Source organism: Helicoverpa zea, chromosome 10 (genome assembly GCF_022581195.2).
Source record: "Helicoverpa zea isolate HzStark_Cry1AcR chromosome 10, ilHelZeax1.1, whole genome shotgun sequence".
Classification (NCBI taxonomy): Eukaryota; Metazoa; Arthropoda; class Insecta; order Lepidoptera; family Noctuidae; genus Helicoverpa; species Helicoverpa zea.
The window spans coordinates 7,134,299-7,159,158 of NC_061461.1; the positions used below are offsets into that span (position 1 = coordinate 7,134,299).

The window sequence follows — 24,860 nt, forward strand, 5'->3', positions numbered from 1 at the left end:
TAAAATAAGGTAAGTATATTTTATCCGAGTACAGGGCGTATTTCCCCCAGGTGAAACTGCGTATATAAAACTATCATGCTATGTATATGTAAAGAAATAAAAGGAGTAAAATAAAAACAGTGATTGAACATTTTTTTTGTTTTATTTGATAGAGTTACGATTAATTTATATGTCAAGTCATTTTTACACCTAAAAGTAAGTAAACTGTTATTGGTAAAATTTTCTAATTTACCACCTATAAATGTATATTGCTCCTATACATACGCCTCTATAGTAAGATGTACTTATTGTAAAAAAACGTCGTATCATATTGCGTCACTAAGCTTTAAGTATAGTACATTCATTGGTTTGGTAAAAATAGTTACCAAATATTTTACGCTCTTAAGTATCGTACAAGATTTTATTACGTTCTAAAACTTTATTACCGTCTCATTTTTAAATGATGGATTCAGATCGGGCGAATTTCTGCAGTAACATCAAAGTACAGTTACAATTACATCTAAGTAACTGATTTTACATAAGAAAGACACAATATTAGGATTTCAGAACATATCATCCCACTTTTTATTTGCAATTTCGCTATCGTACATAAGCCGAGTCTATACCACGCAACATTTAAACACGCAATAGATGTCTTGTTAGACATAAGGAAGTTTATCTAATTACATAATATGAAAATATTCTATGAACACGGAACCAACAACCTCAATAAGGTTTATTACAGTTTAGTCTATTCGCACGTCTTATGACATGATTTCCAAAGCTTATTGCTTTGTGGAAAACGAATCGAGGTAGTAAATAGTCTGAAGATGCGATAGCACTTCAGAATACCCGGAAAGAAAAAAAAAACATTTCGCGCGGCTATTCCGCAATCGAAAACTAAGAATAAAAATAAAATATACCTTTCTTAACTAAAAGTTGTTTTGGGGTAATTTGACGTGGGAATTATTCCCCGTCTTCAGCGATTTCTTGTTTGACGCGTTTCTCGTGTTTCAACTGTTCGGTGGTGGTGACGTTGGCGCCGAGTGCGGGCGGCTCCTGGTTGTCGTCGTCTTGCGCGTCGTCCTTACTGTTCTCGTGTAGGAGTACGTACTCGCGTTGGGAGAAACCGAACTTGACCACGTCACGCTCCAGCAACTCGACGTAGCGACGAGGCTCGATCTTCTTGTTGTTCACGAACGTACCATTTGCTGATTCTGTTGAAGAATTCGTACATTTTTTGTATTCAGTAACATTATTTACTAACGTCTCGAGTGGAACTTTATACTGCCCATTCTCAGATAAAATATAACTACTGTCATTTGAAATTCTAATTTTGACGAAAAAAAGATTCATTTTTATAATATTTAATTAATATCTAAGATACGAGAGTCCATTATAGTCCAAAATAGCTTGATTCTACAAGGTACTTCAAATTGACAGTCCTAGGGTTGCCACGATGTCCAAAATTCGTGATGGAAATTATTGACGTTTTTGTATAGTGTGCAATACGTACCTAGATCTATAACATACGGTCTGACCCTTCTTCCCTGGGAGCCATCAGGTCTATTGAAAGGCGTAGCTCTGTACTGCAAGGCCGCGTGCTGTTTGCTTATAGACGGGTGTTCCAGCGCTATGTCCACAACCTTCTTGTCACGTCCGATCAGGAAAGCCGATTGACGGTGAATGTATAGGATCGGCAACGCTTTGTCGCCTTTGAAAGGATAGAATCTGAAAAAGAATTATACATATGTGAAGTAACTGTTAGGTACAATATTTGAAAGGTATGGATATATTTAACAAGTACATAATATAAATTGGATTGATATAACGCTATAGCTGTTTCCCGCGGTTACGTCCCAGCGTCCCATGCAAACTACTTCTCCGTACCAGACCAAAATATAGCCTATGTCAACAGGGGATAATGTAACAAACCAATAGCTGCCAAAAAGGTTTTATATGTATTTGGTACTAGCTTCTGCCAACGGTTTCACCCGCATCCCGTGGGAACTACTTCCCGTACCGGGATAAAAAGTAGCCTATAGCCTTCCTCGATAAACGGGCTATCTAACACTGAAAGAAATTTTCAAATCGGACCAGTAGTTCTTGAGATTAGCGCGTTCAAACAAACAAACTCTTCAGCTTTATAATATTAGTATAGATAATAACATTGACTAGAATTATATTTACCTCCATCTTCTTTTAGGTTGTTTAGCGTCTTCGGGCTCGGTATACTTAATGACGACCCCGTTGACTGTGTTAGCATCAGCCGTCAGTTTACCCGACAGACCAAAGTTGGGTTTCTCTTTATCTGCTGGAGTCTTCCCATCTTCTTTCTTAACGTCTGCTTTACCCCAATCGTATTCTTTATTCTCATCTGCATCTGCAAACCTGGACAAAAATCGTTTGATTAAAATAATATTAAATCATACATGACGTGTGTAGTTATTTTCTACTCTAACACTCACGGCTAAAGGTGCCTTTAAAAGATGCGTATACGCACATTTACTAAACAATCGATAAACGTGAAAAAAAATATGTATATTTATATAAAAGATTGCGTCCTATACAAAAAATATCTGTATAGAAGTTTTCCTAACCTAGTCTTCCGATCTCGCGACCTAGATTCAGTCTTGACAACAGGTTTCCGTTCGCGTTCCGCATTCCTGGGCGGTCTTTCGTCTTCAGTTCTGGGCGGTCGTTCCCTCCTCTCGTCGCCGCGTCCGTCGCGGTAACGCTCCTCCCTGCCTTCTGGTCTCTCGGGGCGGCGACTCCGCTCCTTGTAGCGGTCTTCTGGACTTCTGGATCTTGACCGTTCTCTATAACAACAATTTATAGAATTAATGGAGTTATAGAATAGTATAGCCACGAGCTCCTCCTACTGACTAGCTAGTCAAAGCAACAGCAAAATCAACCCCCATTAATTTAAAAATTAATAAACATAAGAAATGCTTCCAAGGGAAAGAGTTCTGACATTGATTTCGCCTTCTGTAGTAATGACACTATACCTGTGTTGTGGCGCAGGCGGCTTCTCCGGCCTACCAGCTGAGTTCATGGGCTTCTCTCGCCGAACTTCACGCGGCCTGTAACCGATAAACATGATGACTGTTCAACCATATACAAACAACTCCTCACAGGCAATTCACAATGGCCAAGGATTGCAAACTGGGTGCTTCACCAAACTTATTTTATTTTCAAGCTTAAACAAAAATACAACAAGAAAAGTAACAAATATATTGTAATTTTATTACATCAATGAAGTAACCTAAAGCCCTTTTAAAAATCCTTTTATTTAGCCAATAGCACATTCAAATACTTTGTGATAAGAGATAATTTTTGATACTATCGACTTACAAATAAAAGAAAATTATACGAAAGGCAATCGCCCTCAATGTCTGAGCCTAACGTTATATTCATTAATTTATCTTCAACACGAAGAACCAATTATTTTGACACTCCTTTAAATCATACACTTACCATTACTTTTGAAACATAATGTTGATATCACGAGCATACCTACTACAGCGTTTCGCTAAATTCTCATGTCCTGACTAATTATTACATAATTATTAAATCAAATCTTTAGCTTCTAACAAAGCCAAACGCCAGTGACTTTATATCTCTTTTGTCTCGTCAAAAGTCAAATCAATGCGCGAAGCCACGATCTTGTATTAATGGTTTAAGAAGCGCTCTCTTTTGATCCATATTCGAAATTTCGTCTTGTTAATTGTCTTCATGTGTCCAACAACATAGTTTACAATCATAGTTTGTATCAGGCCATATGTCTGTCTTATTATTTACTTTTTCATTTGCAGTAACTTGCTGGTATCTTTATCAGTATGTGTAAATTTCTAAACATTTCATGCAAGTTCATGCATACAAGCCTAAATCCATATGAATCATCCGATTCCAGTTTTGTTTTCAAGGTTCCTTGATAAAAAATGTTTTTGTATGTAGCAAACATGTTTGGTATAAATGATGATAATGGTATGATGTTGAACTCTGTAGGCATTTCAGTAATTATTTATTTCAAAACAGAAGTGTTTTAGAGAGAAATTATCTGGTTTGTTATATTATCCCATTCTAATTATTTGTGTATTCAAATGACAGTGGTTTTCAAACTATTCTATACTTACAGCAACTGAGTTCAGCTGCGTATTCCGTCCAATTCCAAATCATTTTGGTCCTAATAAAACTATCCAGTTTTTATGAGTAGATAGTATTTTGAATAAACGTAAAGAAATGAAAGCAACAAAATACATGGTGACTCCAGTCTCATTATGATATCTTCAAAGGCATTCTTCCAATTATACATTTCTATGAAATATATGATTCCTTCCTCATTCCCTTCCTCCATTCCTTCATCTTCCCTCCTAATTATAAATTGTTTAAAACTTCTTTCTCTTTAAAAGTTTTATCTTATCCATTCCTGTTGTAATGAACATTCATAAAGATCATTGTATTTTATCCAATTTCTGTCCTGTATTTGTCTTCATCTATCTTGGACTCTGTTATACATAAAATCTATTTGAAAGTGTTTCTAGAACTTGATTAAATATATGCATAATTCTGCCCCTCTAAGCACACTTAGTGCCAGCTCTATCCACAATAGAAGTAAGAATTCCTTCTGCTAATAAGCATTCCAATAAATCTATTAACAATTGATTGTTTCACACATGCCTAGAGCAATTATCATTTAAGGTGCAAATAGTAAAATATCTTTGCAACACCGACATGCTCTGATCATTATATTTTTCTGTAGAGTAGTCACTGTAAAAATAAATATAGTTATTTAACGTTGCAGGTACACTGTTACTGGCCAGTTGTGGCCAGCACATGCATGCAAAAACACTCTGTATTTAAAGCGTAGAAACTTGTTTTAAATAGATTTAATTAAAAATCCTTTCTCAACATCAAGTACCAGTTACATAAATTGTTTTAATACTGACTAACTACTTACATCTAATTAATTGTAAGAAATCTATTTGCACATACCTTTCGGAAGAGAAGCCTTCTTCATGGTACCTCTCCTTTCTGTCGGGGTACTCTCTGTCACGGAAGCGATCGGTGTCTGGTGGACCACGTCTAGTGACAGAATACATATTTAAATTTAAAATGGATCACATTACAGAATCATATCAGAAAGCTCTCACAAGATAATCTTAACTTTTTCATTAATATTTTAATTACTTGGAAAAGTTATTTAATACAAAAGAATCAAAAGACAAAACATTAAAATGAGATCATCTCTATATAAGGTGCTTTATTATTACCTGCCAGGACTTGAATGGAGGGTAGTATTGCGTTTATAGATTACAATAGTAAATATAATTTATTGATTATTTGTCATATTTTTTTTATAAAAAAAAAATACGAATAAATTTGACTTAATTGATTAGTTTAAAACCATCCAGCAGAGTTGCGCGTTGCCACTCTTGCAGAACAGATAGAAAGAGATAGCAGTTGTTTCCATTGACGAAGCGACAATACGCGCGTAATTTGTGAACCACGTTATGCAGAGTACAGCCAATGTTAATTTAACTTGTTTACTGTCTCAAATTGAATTGACGGTTCCGGGGAACGAAATTTCTTCACTATTGTAATCAATAAACGTAATACTACCCCCCATTCAAGTCCTGGCAGGTAATAATAAAGCAGCTTATATAGTTGGTTCTTCTCACAAGTTAATAAAAGACACTATGATTTCTTAAAACCGTAAAATATTATAAATACCTATCACGGTAGTCTCTCCTCTCTTCGTACTCTCGCCTCTTGGGTCCTCCACGCTCCTCATACTGATTGTAACGGTTGGGACCTATAACAAAAATAAGACACGTCACAAATAATGCCATTGTTTTTATTCAAACTTCGTTACAATAAAAACTAGCTTACCTCTAGCATCATCTCTTTGATGATATCGCTCTTCTGGCTCCCTGGGCCTCCTAGAGAAATCTTCCCTTGGAGATCGGTGCTCATCATACCTCTGATGCCTAGAAATACAAGCTATAATTATTAGAATTACAATTTAAAATTTTCATAATAGAGACCAGCACAAATATCCTACAAGCAACATTTATGATTACTTGTATGAATTGTACCTTTTATACTCATAATCCCTCTGCCGTCTATTAAGTTCTTCATTAGGATCAATATATTGAGAATTTTGGCCAAATTTCTCTCTATTTCTATCAAATTTCTCTTGCCGATATTGTGTATATCTGCAATGATTCAATGATGTAGTGTAACAAAATATTACACATCATTTTGTGGCCTGCGAAGTAGCTTATTTACCTTTCATTATGTTCTCTGTCATATTGTTGATATTGCTCATGATACTGCTGCCTCCTTTCCTTGCTGGACCCTCGATAAAAGCGCTGGACTTCTCGTTGCCTTTCATATTCTTCAGGAGAAACTGATCTTTGATATTCCTTTCTAGAAATGCAAATCATTCAGTCAACATTTTGAGCGGAATCGTTTACAATCATGATCATAATATGAAGTAGAAAAATTCTTACTGATTGTAATATGTTCTTATAGGTTGATTTGGTTCTTCTGAAGATCCACGGCGCTCTTTTACAACACTGTGCAGGCGACGCTGAATGTGCTCCTCATCTATGTTGGCAAAAAAACATGTTTTAACATGCGAGTATAATTGTTAAAAGTAACCTAATAGGAAAAAATAACACACTAAACATATCGCTCACCTAGCAGTATAATGACACATCTACTTTTTTCTTATTTTACAGAAATGAGGGTCAAAGATTTATCAAACGTTTGAAACGAGGTTATGACTTCATTTTATATTTTATCTTAGATTTTATTGTTTTAACAACTAACGCCGTGCCGTTTTACCACTTTATAAATTATACACTTTTAAACACTTAGGCCGTAAAAACCCAATTTCGCTTTTTTTGTAAATGTGCCATTATACTGCTAGGTGAGCGATATCATCTTTAATTATCTTACCTTTCTCACTAACTGAAGTGCTCCGTTGGCGCTTGTGCTTATGCTTATGTTTACGCTTTTTCTTCGATGATATTTCCCCCTCGCTGACTGAAGACACATCTTCAGCACCTGAGCCACTGTCTACCGCGGAATCAGAACGCCTCTTCTTTTTGCTGTGCTTCTTCTTCTTTTTCTTATGTTTGCGTTTCTTCGAACGTTTCTGCTCATCAGAATCGCTTTCTGAATCTGAAGAATCAGCACGTTTCCTTTTCTTTTTGTTGTAGCGATGTTCCGATAATGAAGATTCCTCACTATCACTGGCAGAAGAACTGCTGTTCCCACTTGGCTCGGATTCTTCAGAATCTTCCGAGGAAGTATGATGGCGCTTTTTAGATTTCATTTTTTATATTGTGTTGAATGTATATTGCAGCAAAATAGATGGATTGCGATTACAAAATACACAAAACAGAAACACTACACAAGCAAGCTGTCCACCACTACAAAATACCATAAACAATAAAAGAGAAGAAAGAGTAGAGTAGTGCCTGCCATACGATGGCCATACGTGAACCAAAATAAACTATTAGTCTATGACTACATGAATATTGGTAGAAAGAAAATGTTGGCTCGTAAGTTCGCAACTTATTGTATTTTAAATAAAAAAATTTAGGAACTGCGGGTCTGGTTTTAATACGGTGCACCGTAATAAGCGGGTGAAAGCTGGTAAAAATTAAAATGCGAGGAAATTCCTATTCTATTCTATTCTATTTTTGTATATGGCAATCCGTGTCGATGTCAATCATAGACATAATATTAGTAAACAGGACTGCGCATATAAACCCAAAAAACGAGCCGAGTGAAACAGTTAGTACGGAGGCTGTCTGTCCCTTTCTAATAGGGTGACTATGAGATTAAGCTATGTGAGACAAATCCGAATTTGCTAAGATTATTAAACACAGATTGGTATTGAAGTTTTAACTTACGCAGTTTGTGACCTTAAGATACTAAAAAAGGCTTTTAATAATTAGCGGAAATTAGCAGTATAAAAGCAGGAAGATTCGAAGTGAAGACTGTTTTTTTTTGTATTTCTACTTCATATATAGACTGCTGAGCCATTTATGTCGCCTTTCTTCATTTTTTGGGAAGCTATAACAATAGTACAACAGTTTTAAAATCCATCACCCATATTTTGACTCGTTACAAGAATTCATGGGCACCCTATACCCTAGTTCGGCCATTCAGAGAATGCGTTCCTGACACGTCGCGATTGAACTGACGACGTAATAACATTCATTGATTATTGATATAATAATGTTGTTTTAATGCTCCTCAATTGTTAAAACGGTAAACAACCAGCAAAAATATTTTTATCGTAACTGCAACGCCATTGCAAAGTTACGTCGTCAGTTCAATCGCGACGTGTCAGGAACGCATTCTCTGAATGGCCGAACTTTAGTTGTTTGGTTTACGAAAATGTTATTATTAGTTAACCTGTGGAACGATATATTGCAACCACCATAGGATTCACTTTTACAAGTATAAACGCAACACTTTTTCACCATTTAAATAGTTTAAATTGATTTAATACAAAAAATATAAACAAAATTTTAAATGCTGATTACGCGCCAAGAATGTTCAGGGTTACCGCTAGAAAATAAAAAAAAGCAAAATAAAAATTTATGTTGCTTATGTTTTAAGAATAAATACGAATAAATTAATGCGATTTTTATTAATTTGTTGACTTACAATTGTTAAAATAAGATAAAAATATATGTGATTCAATTGTTTTTTTGGGAAGACAAAACTGTTGATCACAACATTTTTTTATGCTGGCAAGGTGTTAGAAAGAGACAAACGGCCTCCGTTCTAACTATCCCTCTCGGCTCGGATTTGCCTCTGTGTATTGTGCAACAAATTTAGTACCTTATTGCGTTGGAATAGAGTTCATTTTCGTAAATATATATTTTGAGCGTGCGCAATCTTGTTTATTATATTACATCTATGATGTCAATTTCGACGATTCTGGCAATGACAAGTGGGATGAGAAGCAAGAAGTGCTTTTAATTAAAATAAAATTAAAAATATATATATATATTGATTTAAGATGGTGCTGTGGCCGATTTTGTGTAACTGGCAGCACCGTTTACAACTAATGTCAACGATTTTGACAGTTTTTCTGTCATTTCACTTACAACAAGTGTCAAGTGACGAAAGTTTACAATTTCCAATTTGTTAACTTTTTCGTAGTTGTATTAATTATTACTTATATTGCGTGGTTTATTTTATCGGCGGGCCTCGTATATGATTACTTAATTTATTTCAATAAAACTTTTATTGTTGATCATTAATTACTTATCGTATTATGGTCAATACACTATAACAGACCTAGCCCGATAAGGCTTCGTTGGCATACTTTTGAAGTGATATAGAGTGAAGTGTAATAACCATTTTATATTATTACATCTCACAAAAGATACAATGGCTACTCGCAAAAGAAGTGGATCAGGGTCTAAAAGACACCTGAAGGAAAAAGTGGTGCAAATTTATGAGTCTTTCTTCAGAGGGGAAGATTTAACTACTGATAATGCAACATTCTGGGACGAATTTTTTCTGTTGAAGCCTAAAATTCCTCAATTGGAAGCTGAAATTCACAAACTGTCTGTGGAGCAGCTCATGAATATGAAAGACAGTATGAACTTGCTTGTATCCCAATGTATTGAAATGTTAGGGCAGGAGCATCACATAAGGTAATAAAGGGCTATTAAATAACATTTAATAAACATCATATACATGTGAATTAAAATAATTATTATTTCAGATTGGTATATGCTCTTCAAACATTGAGTGCTCTTTTGATAACCATGTATCAAAGAGCAACACAAGACCCAAACATCAACATCAAAATAATTTTGATTGGATCAGATAATCCTGACATGAAAATGCAAAAGTTTTTTGAACATTGCAGCACCATATTATCAGGTTTAGTGTAGTTTTTATATCTATCAGTTATTTGCATCAAGATAACAAAAGTATAACAATTTTTAAACATATTGATAATTCTTACCACTCATATTTTTTAAGAATAAACAATTTCCTAACATGCCATTATCACTTTAAATTTTGCAGGAGATGTTCCAGACAGTCTGAAGTCAATGGTTTTAAAGCTTCTACTGGTAATAGCAACAGGAATAGACAATATTGATGATAATCCATTAGTGGAGTATTTTATGCAAAACTCATTGTTTGAGCCTTTAATACAACTCCTTTGCACATCTACTGAAAGACAACATCATGGTAATAGACAAACTATTAATGAATTATTATTTTTATTCTGTCAGGAAAAGAACTAAAGATTTTATTTAATTTAAGTACAATGGTAATGACAATTTATTTTTTTAGGATATGATGTGGTCATGTTGTTGATGTTTTTGGTAAATTATAAAAAACAAGAATCAGCTAATCCTTATGTAGTGAAGTTATCAATACTAGATGACGAATTAGCATTAAATGGGTAAGTTAACTTGTATTTCTGTCACACTACTATAGTTCGGCCATTCAGAGAATGCGTTCCTGACACGTCGCGATTGAACTGACGACGTAATAACATTCATTGATTATTGATATAATAATGTTGTTTTAATGCTCCTCAATTGTTAAAACGGTAAACAACCAGCAAAAATATTTTTATCGTAACTGCAACGCCATTGCAAAGTTACGTCGTCAGTTCAATCGCGACGTGTCAGGAACGCATTCTCTGAATGGCCGAACTATAGATGACGAATTAGCATTAAATGGCTAAGTTAACTTGTATTTTTGTCATATTAAGAATTTTTTCAAACATAAATCTTAATGATAGGTACCAAAATTTCTTCCCTTAAAAAAACATACTAATTTAAATTGAAACTTATATCATTATATTGTAATTCTTTTATATCTTTTTAATGTAAATCTTTATAATGGTATCATTATTTTGCAAAACTTGCACTAAAGTTGCACTAGTGCTACTTATTTTCAACAAGGAATTGAGTTCTACCTACATCATTCTACTAACATATTAAAATTTTGACTCAGATATGGGCAAGTCATAACCGCAGCATTGAATGACTACGTGATGTCCACTTTCGGCGGCATGCAGGGAGGAGGTGGGGGCGGGGGTTGGCTGTCCTCTCTCACCAGCATGGTCGGCGGGATATTCCTTACCAGTGATGAGACTCAACCTGTAGTAAGAGGGCAGAGAAACAGGTAACAACAGAAAAAATATTAATCTCAAAATAAAGGAGATGGCCAAAAAAAAACCCAGAGTCGACAGAAACTTCACATGTATCATTGGATTCAGTATAATGTGTGGATTTAAAAAAGTATTTCATATCATCCGAAAACCATGGGTTCTCTTTTTATAACGGTTTTTCGATCAAGAATTTAGGTTATTAAAAATTTTCCTTTACTGTTTGCTGTTCTTTAGACGTTTGGATTTGCAAAAATATTTTTTGGTTTGATAGGGTATACTTCCCAGATGTTCCCATAGTCATCAGATCAGGATCTGATGATGGAAACCCTGAGAAATCGAGGGCAACTTACGAAAGTTATAGGCGTGCATAGGGTAAAAACTTGACACTCAGCTGTATGTCTATTATACTTCGGCCGTTCAGAGAATGCGTTCCTGACACCTATCAGTTAGTCACGACTAGTGATGGGCACAACATAACACTGAGTTCGTTACCGTTCCTTCAAAATGAACCGCCGCATTATTTTAAGATTATTTTCGTTTTAAATTGGCGGAATCATTTGTTTTATATTTTAGTTATTTAAGTGGAAACCAAAAAAAGGTAATATTCATATAATAAAATTGTTTTATTTATTCTTTGTTACAAGTACATTGAATTGAATGTGCGAACAGAATATTAATCAGACTCCGATTTGCTTGAGGAGGTGGTGTCTTCATCATCATCTTCGCCTACATGTATAATTATATTATTATCAATAACAGAATCAATCCTGATATCTCGGTCTAACAAAAGCCGGGTAATCAAATAAAAACAGATCGAAAACACTTGAAAAACGTGGTCTATGCGCACGAAACGACAACGGACGACTGTTTTAGCGTCACAAAATGGCGGCCCATAACGCCATTTGGGGTTACCATTTTTAATCTAAGTATAAAAATGCGGTTTGGTCATAGTTTTATTTTTATATTTCATAAACGTTATAATTAAGTCTTATAGTCCATTATTTTCCAATTCTTAAAAAGAAAATCAAAACGTATTATTTTATATTATAACTGTATAAGAACAGATTACGATACTTGCCTGTTATTTTTAGCACAGCACTACAAAATATAAACCGCTGACATAACCTTGTAATAGCGCAGTATAGATTTAGAAAAATATTGTTTACCAAGTTATTTGACACTCAGTTTGGCACAAAATTATAACATTCATTGATTATTGATATAATAATGTTTTAATGCTCCTCAATTGTTAAAACGGTAAACAACCAGCAAAAATATTTTTATCGTAACTGCAACGCCATTGCAAAGTTACGTCGTCAGTTCAATCGCGACGTGTCAGGAACGCATTCTCTGAATGGCCGAACCTATACAAGAGTGGAGGTTTAAAGTTGACTTGATGATGAAGAGCAGAGAAGATCGAGGGAACTCGATGACTGAATATGTAAACTACCTCGTGTTTGGGCTTATATTATTCGTATTGACGAGAACTTTCCACTAATGCGGATAGTGACGACTATACTTGTTACTAAAGAGCCAATAATAATAATAAAAAAACTTTTTATAAAATCACTGACTTCTGGGCCGATGCACCTAATAATAGTTTTTTTTTTTTATTATTTACCTTTGCCAGTTTATGAAGGTTGCACATTGCTGGGAAACCTCTCCAAGTAGATAAGGTCGGTGTTTAATCGTTTCTGGAGTGGTTCATGTCAATAGTGCAATGGAAAGGGGTCAAAATCAAGATCTTTTAATCTCCAGGCAAACTCTGTAACTATGGGAATATTACTATTGGCTTGTATAATGTTAGTATACCTTGTTTTTATGTGCCTTGATGTAAATAATCTTAAAAATCAACCTAAATTCAACATAACCTATTTTGTGAAAATATGATATAGCTCCTATACCCCATGGATTTCAGGCTGGATTTTTTGGCACGATCAAAGGTCTATAATAATGAACCCATTGGTACCCATTTCGTTGCTGTCGATTCTGGGTTTTTTTACTATGAAAATTTGGCCATCTCCTTTAATCTTGTAGTATGCCAATCTATACTAATATTATAAAGCTGAAGAGTTTGTTTGTTTGTTTGAACGCGCTAATCTCAGGAACTACTGGTCCGATTTGAAAATTTCTTTCAGTGTTAGATAGCCCATTTATCGAGGAAGGCTATAGGCTATACTTTTTATCCCAGTACGGGAAGTAGTTCCCACGGGATGCGGGTGAAACCGCTGGCAGAAGCTAGTTCTTCATAATTTAAAACATTTTTTAGATAAATACATGTTATTAAATACTACGATTAACAATAAGAAAAAATTTGACTTGACATAAGAAGAAAAATTAAGTTGTTAATTAAGTAAGCAAAAAATATTAGAACCATCCACCATATCTCATGAAATTACAATCATAATTGAAAATAAAAACAACTTTGTATTCAATAAGTAGCATACTGCAACATCTGTATAAATAGAAGTTGCAACTGCAGTGCATTTCTTTGGCTTCATACAACAAATACTTTGTAACCAGCTATTATTACAAACAAAACATGACACTGTTGTTGTACTAAAAACGACTGATATACTACAAACAAATAACTCTTGAATGATATTGATGACCATGGAAAGTATCAGATTTCTCATCACACATTTCACAACTCTAAAAGTTGTCAATGTATATTTTCTCCAGTGGTGGTGAAGAAGGAATGTTACTAGCATTATACGAGGCAGCTCACTTAAATCGCAACTTTATGACAACTCTCGCGCATTCGTCGTCGGCAGCTGCTTCCTCGGCGCCCCCCTCGCCGCCTGCGACCTTACCGCCGCATCAGGTACACAGTAATATTATAAAACATCTTTAAATCGAAAACTACTAATCCTATACTAAAGAAACTATAAAGATAGCTATAGTTATCGGCACGGATAATGAGCTCTCGGCGGAAGAGTGGGGATCGCTTTGCGCACTGTACACTTATGGCAATAAACCAATAAATCACTTCTTCGCAGGTGAAGCAATATCCTTGCCGATGATTATAAATTGCTGTAAGAATTTTTTTATCTGAGTGTAAACATTCCTTGTATACATGTACATTGTCATGTAATAAAAGTTTTCATTTCAGACCCCGCCGAATTTAACACAAATTCAAGCTCTTGACAATGAGCAGCCCACAAACCTACTAGTCACGTTCTTCCAATATTGGTAATTATTCTCGGATTTTTTATTTTCTCTACTACTTTGTCCCTCCATAGATTATAGTAATTGGAAGCTTTGCTTATGTGAAGTAGTGTTTTGTATTTTGACTTTACGAAGTCATAATGACCTATGGAGCGGCAGTTTTTAGAAGGAACAACTGTAACAAATAAAATGATTTAAATTTTTCAGTTCCATTGTAATGGCAGATACGCGAAGCGAGTCAAGCATAAACAAATGCAGCCTATGTTTCATTATACTTACCTGTATAGTTGAAGAGCAATTCGCTAATTCTATTATGCATGACCAAAATCTTACATTTAAGGTAAGTCATAAACACCATATTATTACATTTTACGTTTTAGAGTTATCAAATATAATAAATATAATATTGTATTTACAGGTACAGTTATACAGGCTTCCAATGCGCCATAGGAAAATAGTGTTAGAAGAACCACCATCGCAGCCACTGGCATCTACCTTAATAGGTATTTTTTTTATCTACACAATAATCCGCCTGTCTTTCCCAACAGTATTACCAACACACAGTAACAGTATTAGCAACAGTAGTAGCTATTTACCAATACTCCTAAACTAGGCAATTCAATGCTCTAGACCAGCGGTTCCCAAATGGGGTCCCGCGGAACCCTAAGGTTCCGTGACAGGCCCTCAGGGGTTCCGTGGAAAATTCAAGATTTCCATACGGTATGTCTCGTACTTTCGCGACGAGTGGCGGAGGAAGGCCACGGCAGCAGATAATTTAATTCCGTTTTTTACAAATTGTAGATTAACTTAATACCTCCAGGCCTTCGGCAATCGGCAAAAGTAGGTAGCAAGTCGGCCAAAAATCACCGCATTTTTTGGGCTTATTTCATCGCCGGGATTATACGTTTTCATACATTTGACAGGACGTGAAATGACACGGCATACGAGTATTTCCATTGGCTATTTTTACCATGAATCAAAGTGTGACATTATTTCCAATTTTTGCACCTTCGCGAATCCGAAAATTTTGCGCTCGCTTCGCTCGCGACTCCATGTTACGTGTGATGCTTTTATGTTCGTTTAATTGCTCAAGTATCCAACACCGAAAAAATTTCGCGCTCTTCCGTCGAGGTTTCCTTTGATGTTTATTTTTTATTCCTCTGGTTCAGAAAAAGCAATAGCGCTTTCTTCGCTAGCTGCTTATTCATTTGCATTTGCTTTTTTGTGTGGATATTGTACTTTTTGAGACCTTATTAATTTACAGTGGTTTTGTTTATTTTGTGTGGGTACTTAAACTAAAAAAAATTTGCGCTCGCTTCGCTCGCGATACCGGCTACTACTGAATGTCTTTCAATGCTAGCGGGTGCTTGGAACTTCTTCTTTTAGTTAAAAAAAACATCGCGCTCGGTCACCTCGCACCTGTACAAACCCAATCTATTTCTTTTTGCGTTTACTTTGTCAGTCCTCAAACTGAAAACTATTCACATAATACACAAAGTAAAGGGCGACTAAATAGTTTTCTGGCCCGTGTGGCAGATAGCCATGCTACGCCTGAGTATAATGAATATGTCTCTAATCATATAACCATTTGGTACGCTACCACGCGCCACGAGCCATACCTAAGTGTATTTACGTCTTTAGTTTACTTCTTACTTAAGCTATGGTTCCGCCGAAAAATGGTGAAACGAAAAGGGTTCCGAAGCCAAAAGAATTCGGGAACCGCTGCTCTAGACCCATAGTGCTAATCACGATGATTACTTTTTGTTTTGTTGTTTGACGACCTCTGTGGCGCAATGGTCACCAAGCCGGACTGCCGAACCTGAGGTCCCGGGTTCGATTCCCGGTTCGGTCGACATTTGTGTGATGAGCATGCTTGTTGGCCGTGGTCTGGGTGTTACAATATGTATTTATAAATATGTATATGTGTAGCTATATGTAGTTAACAGTTGTGTTAGCACCCATAACACAAGTTAATTAATAACTTACCATGGGGCTAACCAACCGTGTGTGAAAAGGTGTCCCAACATTATTCTTATTCTTTTTGCTCTGTGCTGTTAGCCTCAAAGGTGAAAAACGATGTTTATAAATATTACAGATCTTCTTGTCGAATTTATAATGTGCCATCTACTAAAGAAATTCCCTGGGGAGCTGTATCAACTGTGTGTTGGAGTATTACTAAGGCTGCTAAGCTATCAGAAGCGATGTCGCGTGAGACTCGCACGCGATTGGCGACCGTTATGGGCTGCCCTTATTGCGCTACTGAAGTTCTTAGTTACCAACGAAAGCACTCTATTGAGGAGGCATAACATTTTCATCATGGCCCAACAGGTAAGAATAGTTAATCTATAGTTCGGCCGTTCAGAGAATGCGTTCCTGACACCTGTCAGTTAGTCACGACTAGTGATGGGCACAACATAACACTGAGTTCGTTACCGTTCCTCCAAAATGAACCGCCAAATTATTTTAAGATTATTTTCGTTTTAAATTGGCGGAATCATTTAAATTTTTATTTTAGTTATTTAAGTGGAAACCAAAAAAAGGTAATATTCATATAATAAAATTGTTTTATTTATTCTTTGTTACAAAGTTACAATTTCTATGCAATAAAGTAAGTACATTGAATTGAATGTGCGTACAGAATATTAATCAGACTCCGATTCGCTTGAGGAGGTGGTGTCTTCATCATCATCTTCCCCTACATGTATAATTATATTATTATCAATAACAGAATCAATCCTGATATCTCGGTCAAAATGTTCCAAAATCAGGTTTTTAGTCTTCTCAACAACCCTTGCCCAGTCATCTCTTGTGACTTCCCCGCAGGCTTCTTTTAATAGGGTCATCATCTTTTTCGTGCTGAATGGCGGGGAAGTATTGTGGCGGGCGGCGTAACCTTTTATTTGAGCCCAGATTAGCTCGATCGCGTTATATTGGCAATGATACGGTGGAATTCTTAGAACGCGATGACCGTACTCCAGAGCCAGTTCATCGATTTCGTATCGCACATTTGCCGCTTTATTTTCTTTAACTAATTTAATTAGCTCTGCTTTTAGCATCTGCATATTTGCGTCAATGCCTTTTGCTTGTAACCAAGCCACCATTTCTTCTTTTTTATTAGCTTGGGTAGGGGGTTTCTGTATTTGAACCGAGTGATAGGAGGCATTATCCATGAATATTACAGAAGGCTCTGCTAGGCTGGGCAAAAGCACGTTCTGGAACCACTCTTTAAATGTAGTGGCATTCATTTCCTCGTGGTAGTCATTTGTGGTTTTTGATTGAAATGCCAGTAACGCGTTCTCCACAAAGCCGTATTTTGCAGAACCTGCGTGGCATATTATCAGACGGGCCCCCTTACCCATTGGTACTTTTGACGTTGACGCTTGTGTATCATCCGTCCAGGAACGGGAAACCGTGTGATTGGCGTTTAGCCATGTCTCGTCAATGAACACGACATTATCCCAGTTATCAATTTTTTTTGCTTCCCTCAAAAAACTTATCCTTTTTAAAATTACGTCGTATCGTTCTAATAAAATTTTTCTTTTGTCTGTTTTTTTATACGAAAAACCTATATCTTTTAAGATTTTGGTTAAAGCAGTTTTACCCCCCCTAAACAGTCCAGCTTCTCTTAAGGATGCCAAAAGCTTCTTCCTGTTGAGATATTCATTTCTGGAATAGTAACCATATATATGATTTCTGATTGCATCGGCGTCAAAGGTGTCAATATCTGTCACGGGTTTAGTTCTACGTTTCTTCTTCGGAGTACGTAAAATATTATCTTCCATGCCAGTCGAGCCGAACTTTTCTTTATTAATATTTGTTATCGTTCGTTTGCTAACTCCAAGCGCCTGAGAGACGCGTTCTTGTACTTGTTCGACAGGTATCAGGGGTCCGCAATTTTGCCGCTCCCGCTCAAAGTAATCTTGCAGCTTGATGATTAACTCACGGGCTCCACTTTTCAATGTTTGTCCACGTTTAGGCATTATTATGCACCAAAAGTAAAAAGAACGCAATAAAAAACACAATCGAAGTCCTATTTAGCGCCGATGTCAGTTTGAAAAGCAGAAACAGTCTTAAGGAGATGAGTTACGCACGAAGAATTTATGTCGACTAATTTATTTATACGGGCGGCGCCCTATTTATATGTGTACGCCTGCGACAACGAAAATCTGATTTTGAAAATTTAAAATTTTGAATTTGACATTTGAACTTCATTGTATTTTTCTTCATGACTATTGAAGGTTGCGAGTCGAAAAGGTTGTATGCGTTTCATGTCGCTACAAGTCCATTAAACATAAGCCGGATAATCAAATAAAAACCATAGACATAATATAGTAAACAGGACTGCGCACATATTATACTATATACTTACTTATTGGTGTCTATGAGATTAAGCTATGTGAGACAAATCCGAATTTGCTAAGATTATTAAACACAGATTGGTATTGAAGTTTTAACTTACGCAGTTTGTTACCTTAAGATACTAATATAAGCTTTTAATAATTAGCTGAAATTAGCTGTATTAAATTCATAAAAGTTATCTTATAGTCCATTATTTTCAAATTTTAAAAAAGAAAAACAAATCTTTTATTTGATAATATAAGTATAACTGTAAAAGAACTGATTACGATACTTGCCTGTTATTTTTAGCACAGCACTACAAATATAAAGCGCTGACATAACCTTGTAATTGCGCAGTATAGATTTAGAAAAATATTGTTTACCAAGTTATTTGACACTCAGTTTGGACCAAAATTATAACATTCATTGATTATTGATATAATAATGTTGTTTTAAATTTATTTCATCAATTGTTAAAACGGTAAACAATCAGCAAAAAATTTTTATCGTAACTGCAACGCCATTACAAAGTTACGTCGTCAGTTCAATCGCGATGTGTCAGGAACGCATTCTCTGAACGGCCGAACTTTAAATACAAATTCCAATAAGCCATGCTTTATAAATACCTACATATAAAACTAATATATCTGTTCTTTCATCATCTTCCTAGCCTTTTCCCAACTATGTTGGGGTCGGCTTCCAGTCTAATCGGATGCAGCTGAGTACCAGTGTTTTAATAATATACATATCTGTTGTTTCCAGGTTGTGAATATTTTCAATCTGTTCATAACATTTGGCGATACATTTCTGCCAACTCCGGCGTCGTATGACCAGTTATATTACGAACTGATTCGAATGCATCAAGTGTTTGATAATCTTTTCTATATGGGTGAGTTTGAACCAAATTATTTACACCTATTTATTTAAAGGTCTATAACAAAAACATATTGCTGTAGGCTATCGTAAAAGTTGTAACTTTTAAAAAATATATATTTCTGTATCTTTCAGCCTTACGTTATTCAACCAGTGACGGTGAATTCAAAGCAGAGGCATTGCGACTAGCCAACTGTCTGGTGAATGTGCGAGCTATAATCCAGCACTTCTCGCCGAAAATAGAAGCATGGCTTGCTTCACAGAATCTTTCTACACCTACTGAAGATCAGGTAAGATCTAATAAAATAAATCTTATGGCCGTTATTTTGCTGTCTATACCAGACTTTATTTTTACCTAACTTGTTAAACTTAAAAAAAATACGGTCGAATTGGGAACCTCCGCTTTTTGGGAAGTCGGTTAAAAATCAATCTCAAATATCTAAACCTTATATTTTTAAAGATCTTTCTCACTTTTTAAAGATAAGTGAGATTTCAGAATCAAAATTATAGCTTGTTTATCATTTCACAGATTCTCGAAGTAGTCAGGAAGAACTACGACAGTTTGATTCTTAAGTTACAAGAAGGCTTGGAGTCTTACGAACGGTATTCGGAAAGGGACCATCGGCCGCTGCTCTCGCGCCTCGTGTTGGCCGCACGTCAACGTAGCGACAGCTCCGCCCTACACCATCACACGGCCGCTGCACTAGAACATTACACGAGCATCTCTTGAATATTTCATCCTCAGTTCTATGGTACGATACCGTTCTGCATGTATAAGGCGTTCCAGTAAAAGCGCCTTTGGACTATCTGCCCTGTTCGGTCCCAATTGGATATTTGACTGTTTTGTTTTTATTGGTTTAGCCGTTTTCCCGCGGTTTCAACCGCGTCCCAAAGGGCACTGCTGCCCGTACCCGGATAATATATAGCTTCCCAACATTGAAAGAATTCTTAAATCGTTCCAGTAGTTTCGCAGCCTTTTCATGTCAAACAAACAATCAAATTTTCCCTCTTTTTTAAATATTAGTGAAGATTAAAAAACTGTGCACACACAAATTCAATTTCTTCTGACTTTCTCCAAAAACTATCATATACTTTTTCATTGTATTTTTTAAACGATTTTATATAAGATCTACTTTCAGTTTTAGGTGTTTGTTGACATTCAAATACCCAATTGCTATTAACGCCGGCTGTTTAAATAAGCGCACTAAAAAAATAATGAAAGTATGTACTTCTAAACTGAATTAAATAAATGTTTGACCTTGTTATGAGGACATAATAGATACCTAAATCAATTTTAAAGTTTCGTTCTTGGAGCATGAACCAAGACGATAATATAATTATTTTAAAATAAATGGCGAAATCTTGGTAACTTAGCTGTTATCTATTCCAAAATATATTTACAGCCACAATTAATTAAATCAGCATGTATTTCATTAAATCTTTAGATCAATATCGGATAATCCATTTGATAACATCATAAGGTGATCATATCTATAAAAACCTTTATGTTAATAAGGTGATTACAATTTAATGGATTATTATATTGTTTAGTAGAGGTAGTGACAATACAATAATTTTACAGATAGTTATCTTGTGTAAGTAATGGTCTGTATTGTAAGGTACATCTGTATTTTATTTACCTTATTCTTATATATTAATTAAGGTCTAGTATTTCGATACGCATTCGGTTGTTACCTTACTTTATGGTTAGAGTCAATTTAGAGTTTATACCCTTTGTCAACATACCCCCAATGGTCCATGCATTTTGCGTTCTTATGAGTAGAGGCCAAAGACAAGCGCTTTTTAAGTTACTCCTTGAGATCGCCCAAATATGATTTGTATCTTAAAATATTTAAACATCTGAATTAGCTCACCTTATGTTTTAGATGCTTGGTGTACCTATTTAATATTATTGGCCATGTATTTTTAGAAATACCTATATTTATATTTAACTATACAGAAATTATATTTTTAAAAGATAAGACTTTAGGTTACTTATAAAGGAATTATCATTTTACCTTTATGAATTAGAGTAATCATCTGAGTGAACAGGCGAAATAATAATTATGATAATACTTTTGATATATGTGTATGGAAGAGCTTTTAAATGAAGTATATGATTAATGTTACTTTAATAAATTATTTTTGTGAACCAATTGAATGGCTTTTTTTTACACAAAAAATAACCAAAGTGATATTTGTATACATATATTATAATTGGACATAAAATTGCAATAACAATAAATTAAACATACATCAATAGTAACATAGACTAGATAATTGCTAGAACAGACTAGAATCTTTTAAGGAATTATTCTTTGGTAGTGACTATAATAACGACTAATACGAAACTTAATAAATAAATATTTCTCTGAACATTGTACTCTTAAACAGGCATTGTGGGGTTGTGAACATTTCTTGTGGTTCACTCTGACGGCTTTAGTTCAGCAAGAGCTTCTTTCACTAAATCTTGTAAGTCTTGGGGCAAAACCGTCTTGGACATGTTCCTATGTTCACTGCTGGTTAGTTGGCACTCATCATCTTCATCATCATCATAAGCTTTTCCTAGATCACCGGATGATCCATCACTGTTTTCTTTGTTCATATCATCATCACTGTCTGAATACTTGCTTCTGTTATTGTCAGAACTTACATGAGACTTCAATGGGTGTTCCTTTGAGTCATTGGATTTATCAGAACCTGTGTCTGTCAGAAACTCGTCTAACAACATTTGTGATGGAAATATTGGAATGTACTTCTGACCATTGCACCAGCTTTCTAACGTCTTCTCAAGTTCAGTTATTCTGTTAGCTAGAATTCTGTAAAATATTATATTTTGATTAGCAAAAACATACTAGAATATTGCTATATTTATTTCATAACATAAAATAATCATTCATACTGGTTAGTTTTCCTCTGATGTTGTAGAGCAATTGATTTATCATTAAGTGCTTCAAACAGGCCAAGACAAAGGGATCTCAATTCAGTTGTAGAACCTTGCTTTAATCCAGTTTTAGAAGTAATGTTGTCCAGAAATTCTCTCACTGCAAATAGTTATAATGAAATTATTGCTTGAACTACAAAACCTCATATTTTTCACATCAATTTGCGACCTACCTTGTTTTTGTGTCATTACATCTGCAAAGCCTTTTTTCATATGAACAGAGTAGTTTTTATTTCTGTTATCAAGCAATGTCTGAAAAACAATAAAATTTACATGTTTATCTAGTGGTACTTCCTGCTCATGCTGATAAACTGACAAATGGTGCTAAACTGGTAATGCAACAAACCTTGTATTTAGTCAATGTACGTTTTACAATCTCTTTTTCCACTTGGAGTTGTGTTATTCTTTCATGTAAATATTTATTTTCAGTAACTAATGCATCAATATCCACTATGGGCTTTGGTGGATCAATTTCATTAGTATCCTGAATTTTAGCTCTGTTAGACAAAATATAACTAATCTGATGGCTCAATCTTTGTACTTTATTCTTATAGTAATCTCTATCAGAAACTAATTCTTCTTTTTCATCTAGTGTAGCTCGATAGTCTAACTGGATTTGTTGGTACTGAAAAAGAAATAAATATAAAAAGTTATAACACAAAGAGAGTTTACTTCTATAGTTCGGCCATTCAGAGAATGCGTTCCTGACACGTCGCGATTGAACTGACGACGTAATAACATTCATTGATTATTGATATAATAATGTTGTTTTAATGCTCCTCAATTGTTAAAACGGTAAACAACCAGCAAAAATATTTTTATCGTAACTGCAACGCCATTGCAAAGTTACGTCGTCAGTTCAATCGCGACGTGTCAGGAACGCATTCTCTGAATGGCCGAACTATAAAAAAGCATAAATTAGATATAGAAAACTTAACATAAATTAGATATAGAAAAATGAGTTTAAATAAATTCATATTTCTTACCTTCTTTTGGTTCTTCTCTAGTTCATTTACAAGCTGCTCATAATCATTCTGGGAATAGCTGAATATAGTTGAAGACTTTCTGTTGCCATTAACTTCTTCACTGAGGCTTTCTCTTTTCTGCAACTGTTTCTTCAATGCTATGATGTCCCCTGTTGCTTCATCTAATTTACTTCTGAGAGCTTCCACCTAAGGCATATTGTTTTTACTAAACTATAGCAGAACATAATAATCTAAAAATATTTTCTACATTCTAGACACATGTATAATCATCGGCAAGGATATTGAGCCCTGACCTTCACCTGTGTAGAAGTGATTTATTGGTTTATTGCCATAAGTGTACAGTGCACAAAGTGATCCCAACTCTTCCGCCGAGAGCTCATTATCCGTGCCGATAACTATAGCAAGCACAAGCTTTAAATTACTTTAAGATTATATGTTAATTTTTCTACAAGCATTTAAGTAATATTAAATATAGAACCAAATAAGAGAGAATTAGTAAATACCTCTAATTTCAGCATATTGTTATGGTCCTGTGTTTTAGCAAGCATCTCACCGCCACTGATAGTGTTAGTAGGTGTAAGTCTATAGGCTATATTGTTAGAATTTGGACTAGATTTCATAGGAACTGTTTTCTTGCACATCAATTGTTCGACTAATACTTTAAACCTGTCCCTTTCCATGCTACATTTGTCTAACTCCCTGCTCATAATCGATAAAGCGTCGATTTTACTCTGCAACTTACTTTTCAAGACTGAATTCTGCAAAAGACGATAATTAATTTCGATTACAGTAAAAAAATGTAAACAAACCATCATATAAGGTACAGTGCCTATTGATATTTTCAGGAATTTAATCATGTTCTATTTATTCGCATTTCTAATCACTATTAAAACATTTACAATAAAATAAATTTAATAGTAAACTGTACTTTTGTATCGATTTACCTCGAGAACATAGTCGTCTAATTGCTGGTCTTGAAATTTTACTTTATTAAATGATGATTTATTAAACATAGTTCTATAGTTTGTGCTTTGTAATTATTCTATTTAGATAATGCAAGTGCAACTTAACGTATTTTTATTTATTTTTAACGCAACAAAATATCGACTGAACTTTTGACAAATTAATGAATGAATGAATGAAGTTGTAATTTGACAGATCGACCAAACGAAAAATATCGCGTTCTGTTTCTCATAAAAAAGGAAATGTTATGATTGTTGAGCACACAGTTATAATGATAACAAGATATGGACCTATAATTAGAATTGCCTCATTAAATGTAATTTTCTCTTGTTTTTCTCCGACCACCAATGATCAAGAAATTAACCAAAATTTTAATGCAGACGGTTAGTTTATCTGTGTTATATTTATTTTTACCATTTATATTATATACAACTTA

General features: G+C 34.9%; 3 protein-coding genes across 4 annotated transcripts; 1 reads left to right on the plus strand and 2 right to left on the minus strand.

Moving 5' to 3' along the window:
* Positions 1–123: 123 nt before the first annotated feature.
* On the minus strand, positions 124–7,450 carry LOC124633630 (smad nuclear-interacting protein 1). Of its 2 annotated transcripts, XM_047168912.1 has the most exons (12): positions 6,946–7,450; positions 6,495–6,591; positions 6,271–6,411; positions 6,078–6,197; positions 5,872–5,969; positions 5,713–5,794; positions 4,975–5,064; positions 2,988–3,062; positions 2,580–2,798; positions 2,170–2,370; positions 1,496–1,710; positions 124–1,196 (listed from the first exon to the last, which is right to left on the minus strand). In XM_047168912.1, exons 1-12 carry the CDS (start codon positions 7,322–7,324, stop codon positions 946–948), a joined length of 1,968 nt encoding a protein of 655 aa, XP_047024868.1. In that variant the 5' UTR covers positions 7,325–7,450; the 3' UTR covers positions 124–945. The 2 variants fall into 2 exon arrangements, with proteins under 2 accessions (XP_047024868.1, XP_047024869.1); XM_047168913.1 differs by lacking the exon at positions 6,078–6,197.
* Positions 7,451–9,110: 1,660 nt separating this feature from the next.
* Positions 9,111–21,687, plus strand: LOC124633762 (armadillo-like helical domain-containing protein 3). Its single transcript, XM_047169087.1, has 13 exons — positions 9,111–9,671; positions 9,743–9,903; positions 10,051–10,218; positions 10,324–10,435; positions 10,996–11,166; positions 13,835–13,976; positions 14,265–14,344; positions 14,528–14,660; positions 14,739–14,823; positions 16,416–16,648; positions 19,421–19,547; positions 19,667–19,821; positions 20,061–21,687. Exons 1-13 carry the CDS (start codon positions 9,403–9,405, stop codon positions 20,259–20,261), a joined length of 2,037 nt encoding a protein of 678 aa, XP_047025043.1. The 5' UTR covers positions 9,111–9,402; the 3' UTR covers positions 20,262–21,687.
* A 36-nt stretch (positions 21,688–21,723) lies between these two features.
* Positions 21,724–24,592, minus strand: LOC124633763 (coiled-coil domain-containing protein 149). Its single transcript, XM_047169088.1, has 7 exons — positions 24,406–24,592; positions 23,965–24,219; positions 23,462–23,647; positions 22,822–23,100; positions 22,649–22,727; positions 22,434–22,575; positions 21,724–22,350 (listed from the first exon to the last, which is right to left on the minus strand). Exons 1-7 carry the CDS (start codon positions 24,472–24,474, stop codon positions 21,957–21,959), a joined length of 1,404 nt encoding a protein of 467 aa, XP_047025044.1. The 5' UTR covers positions 24,475–24,592; the 3' UTR covers positions 21,724–21,956.
* Between the last annotated feature and the right edge of the window lie 268 nt (positions 24,593–24,860).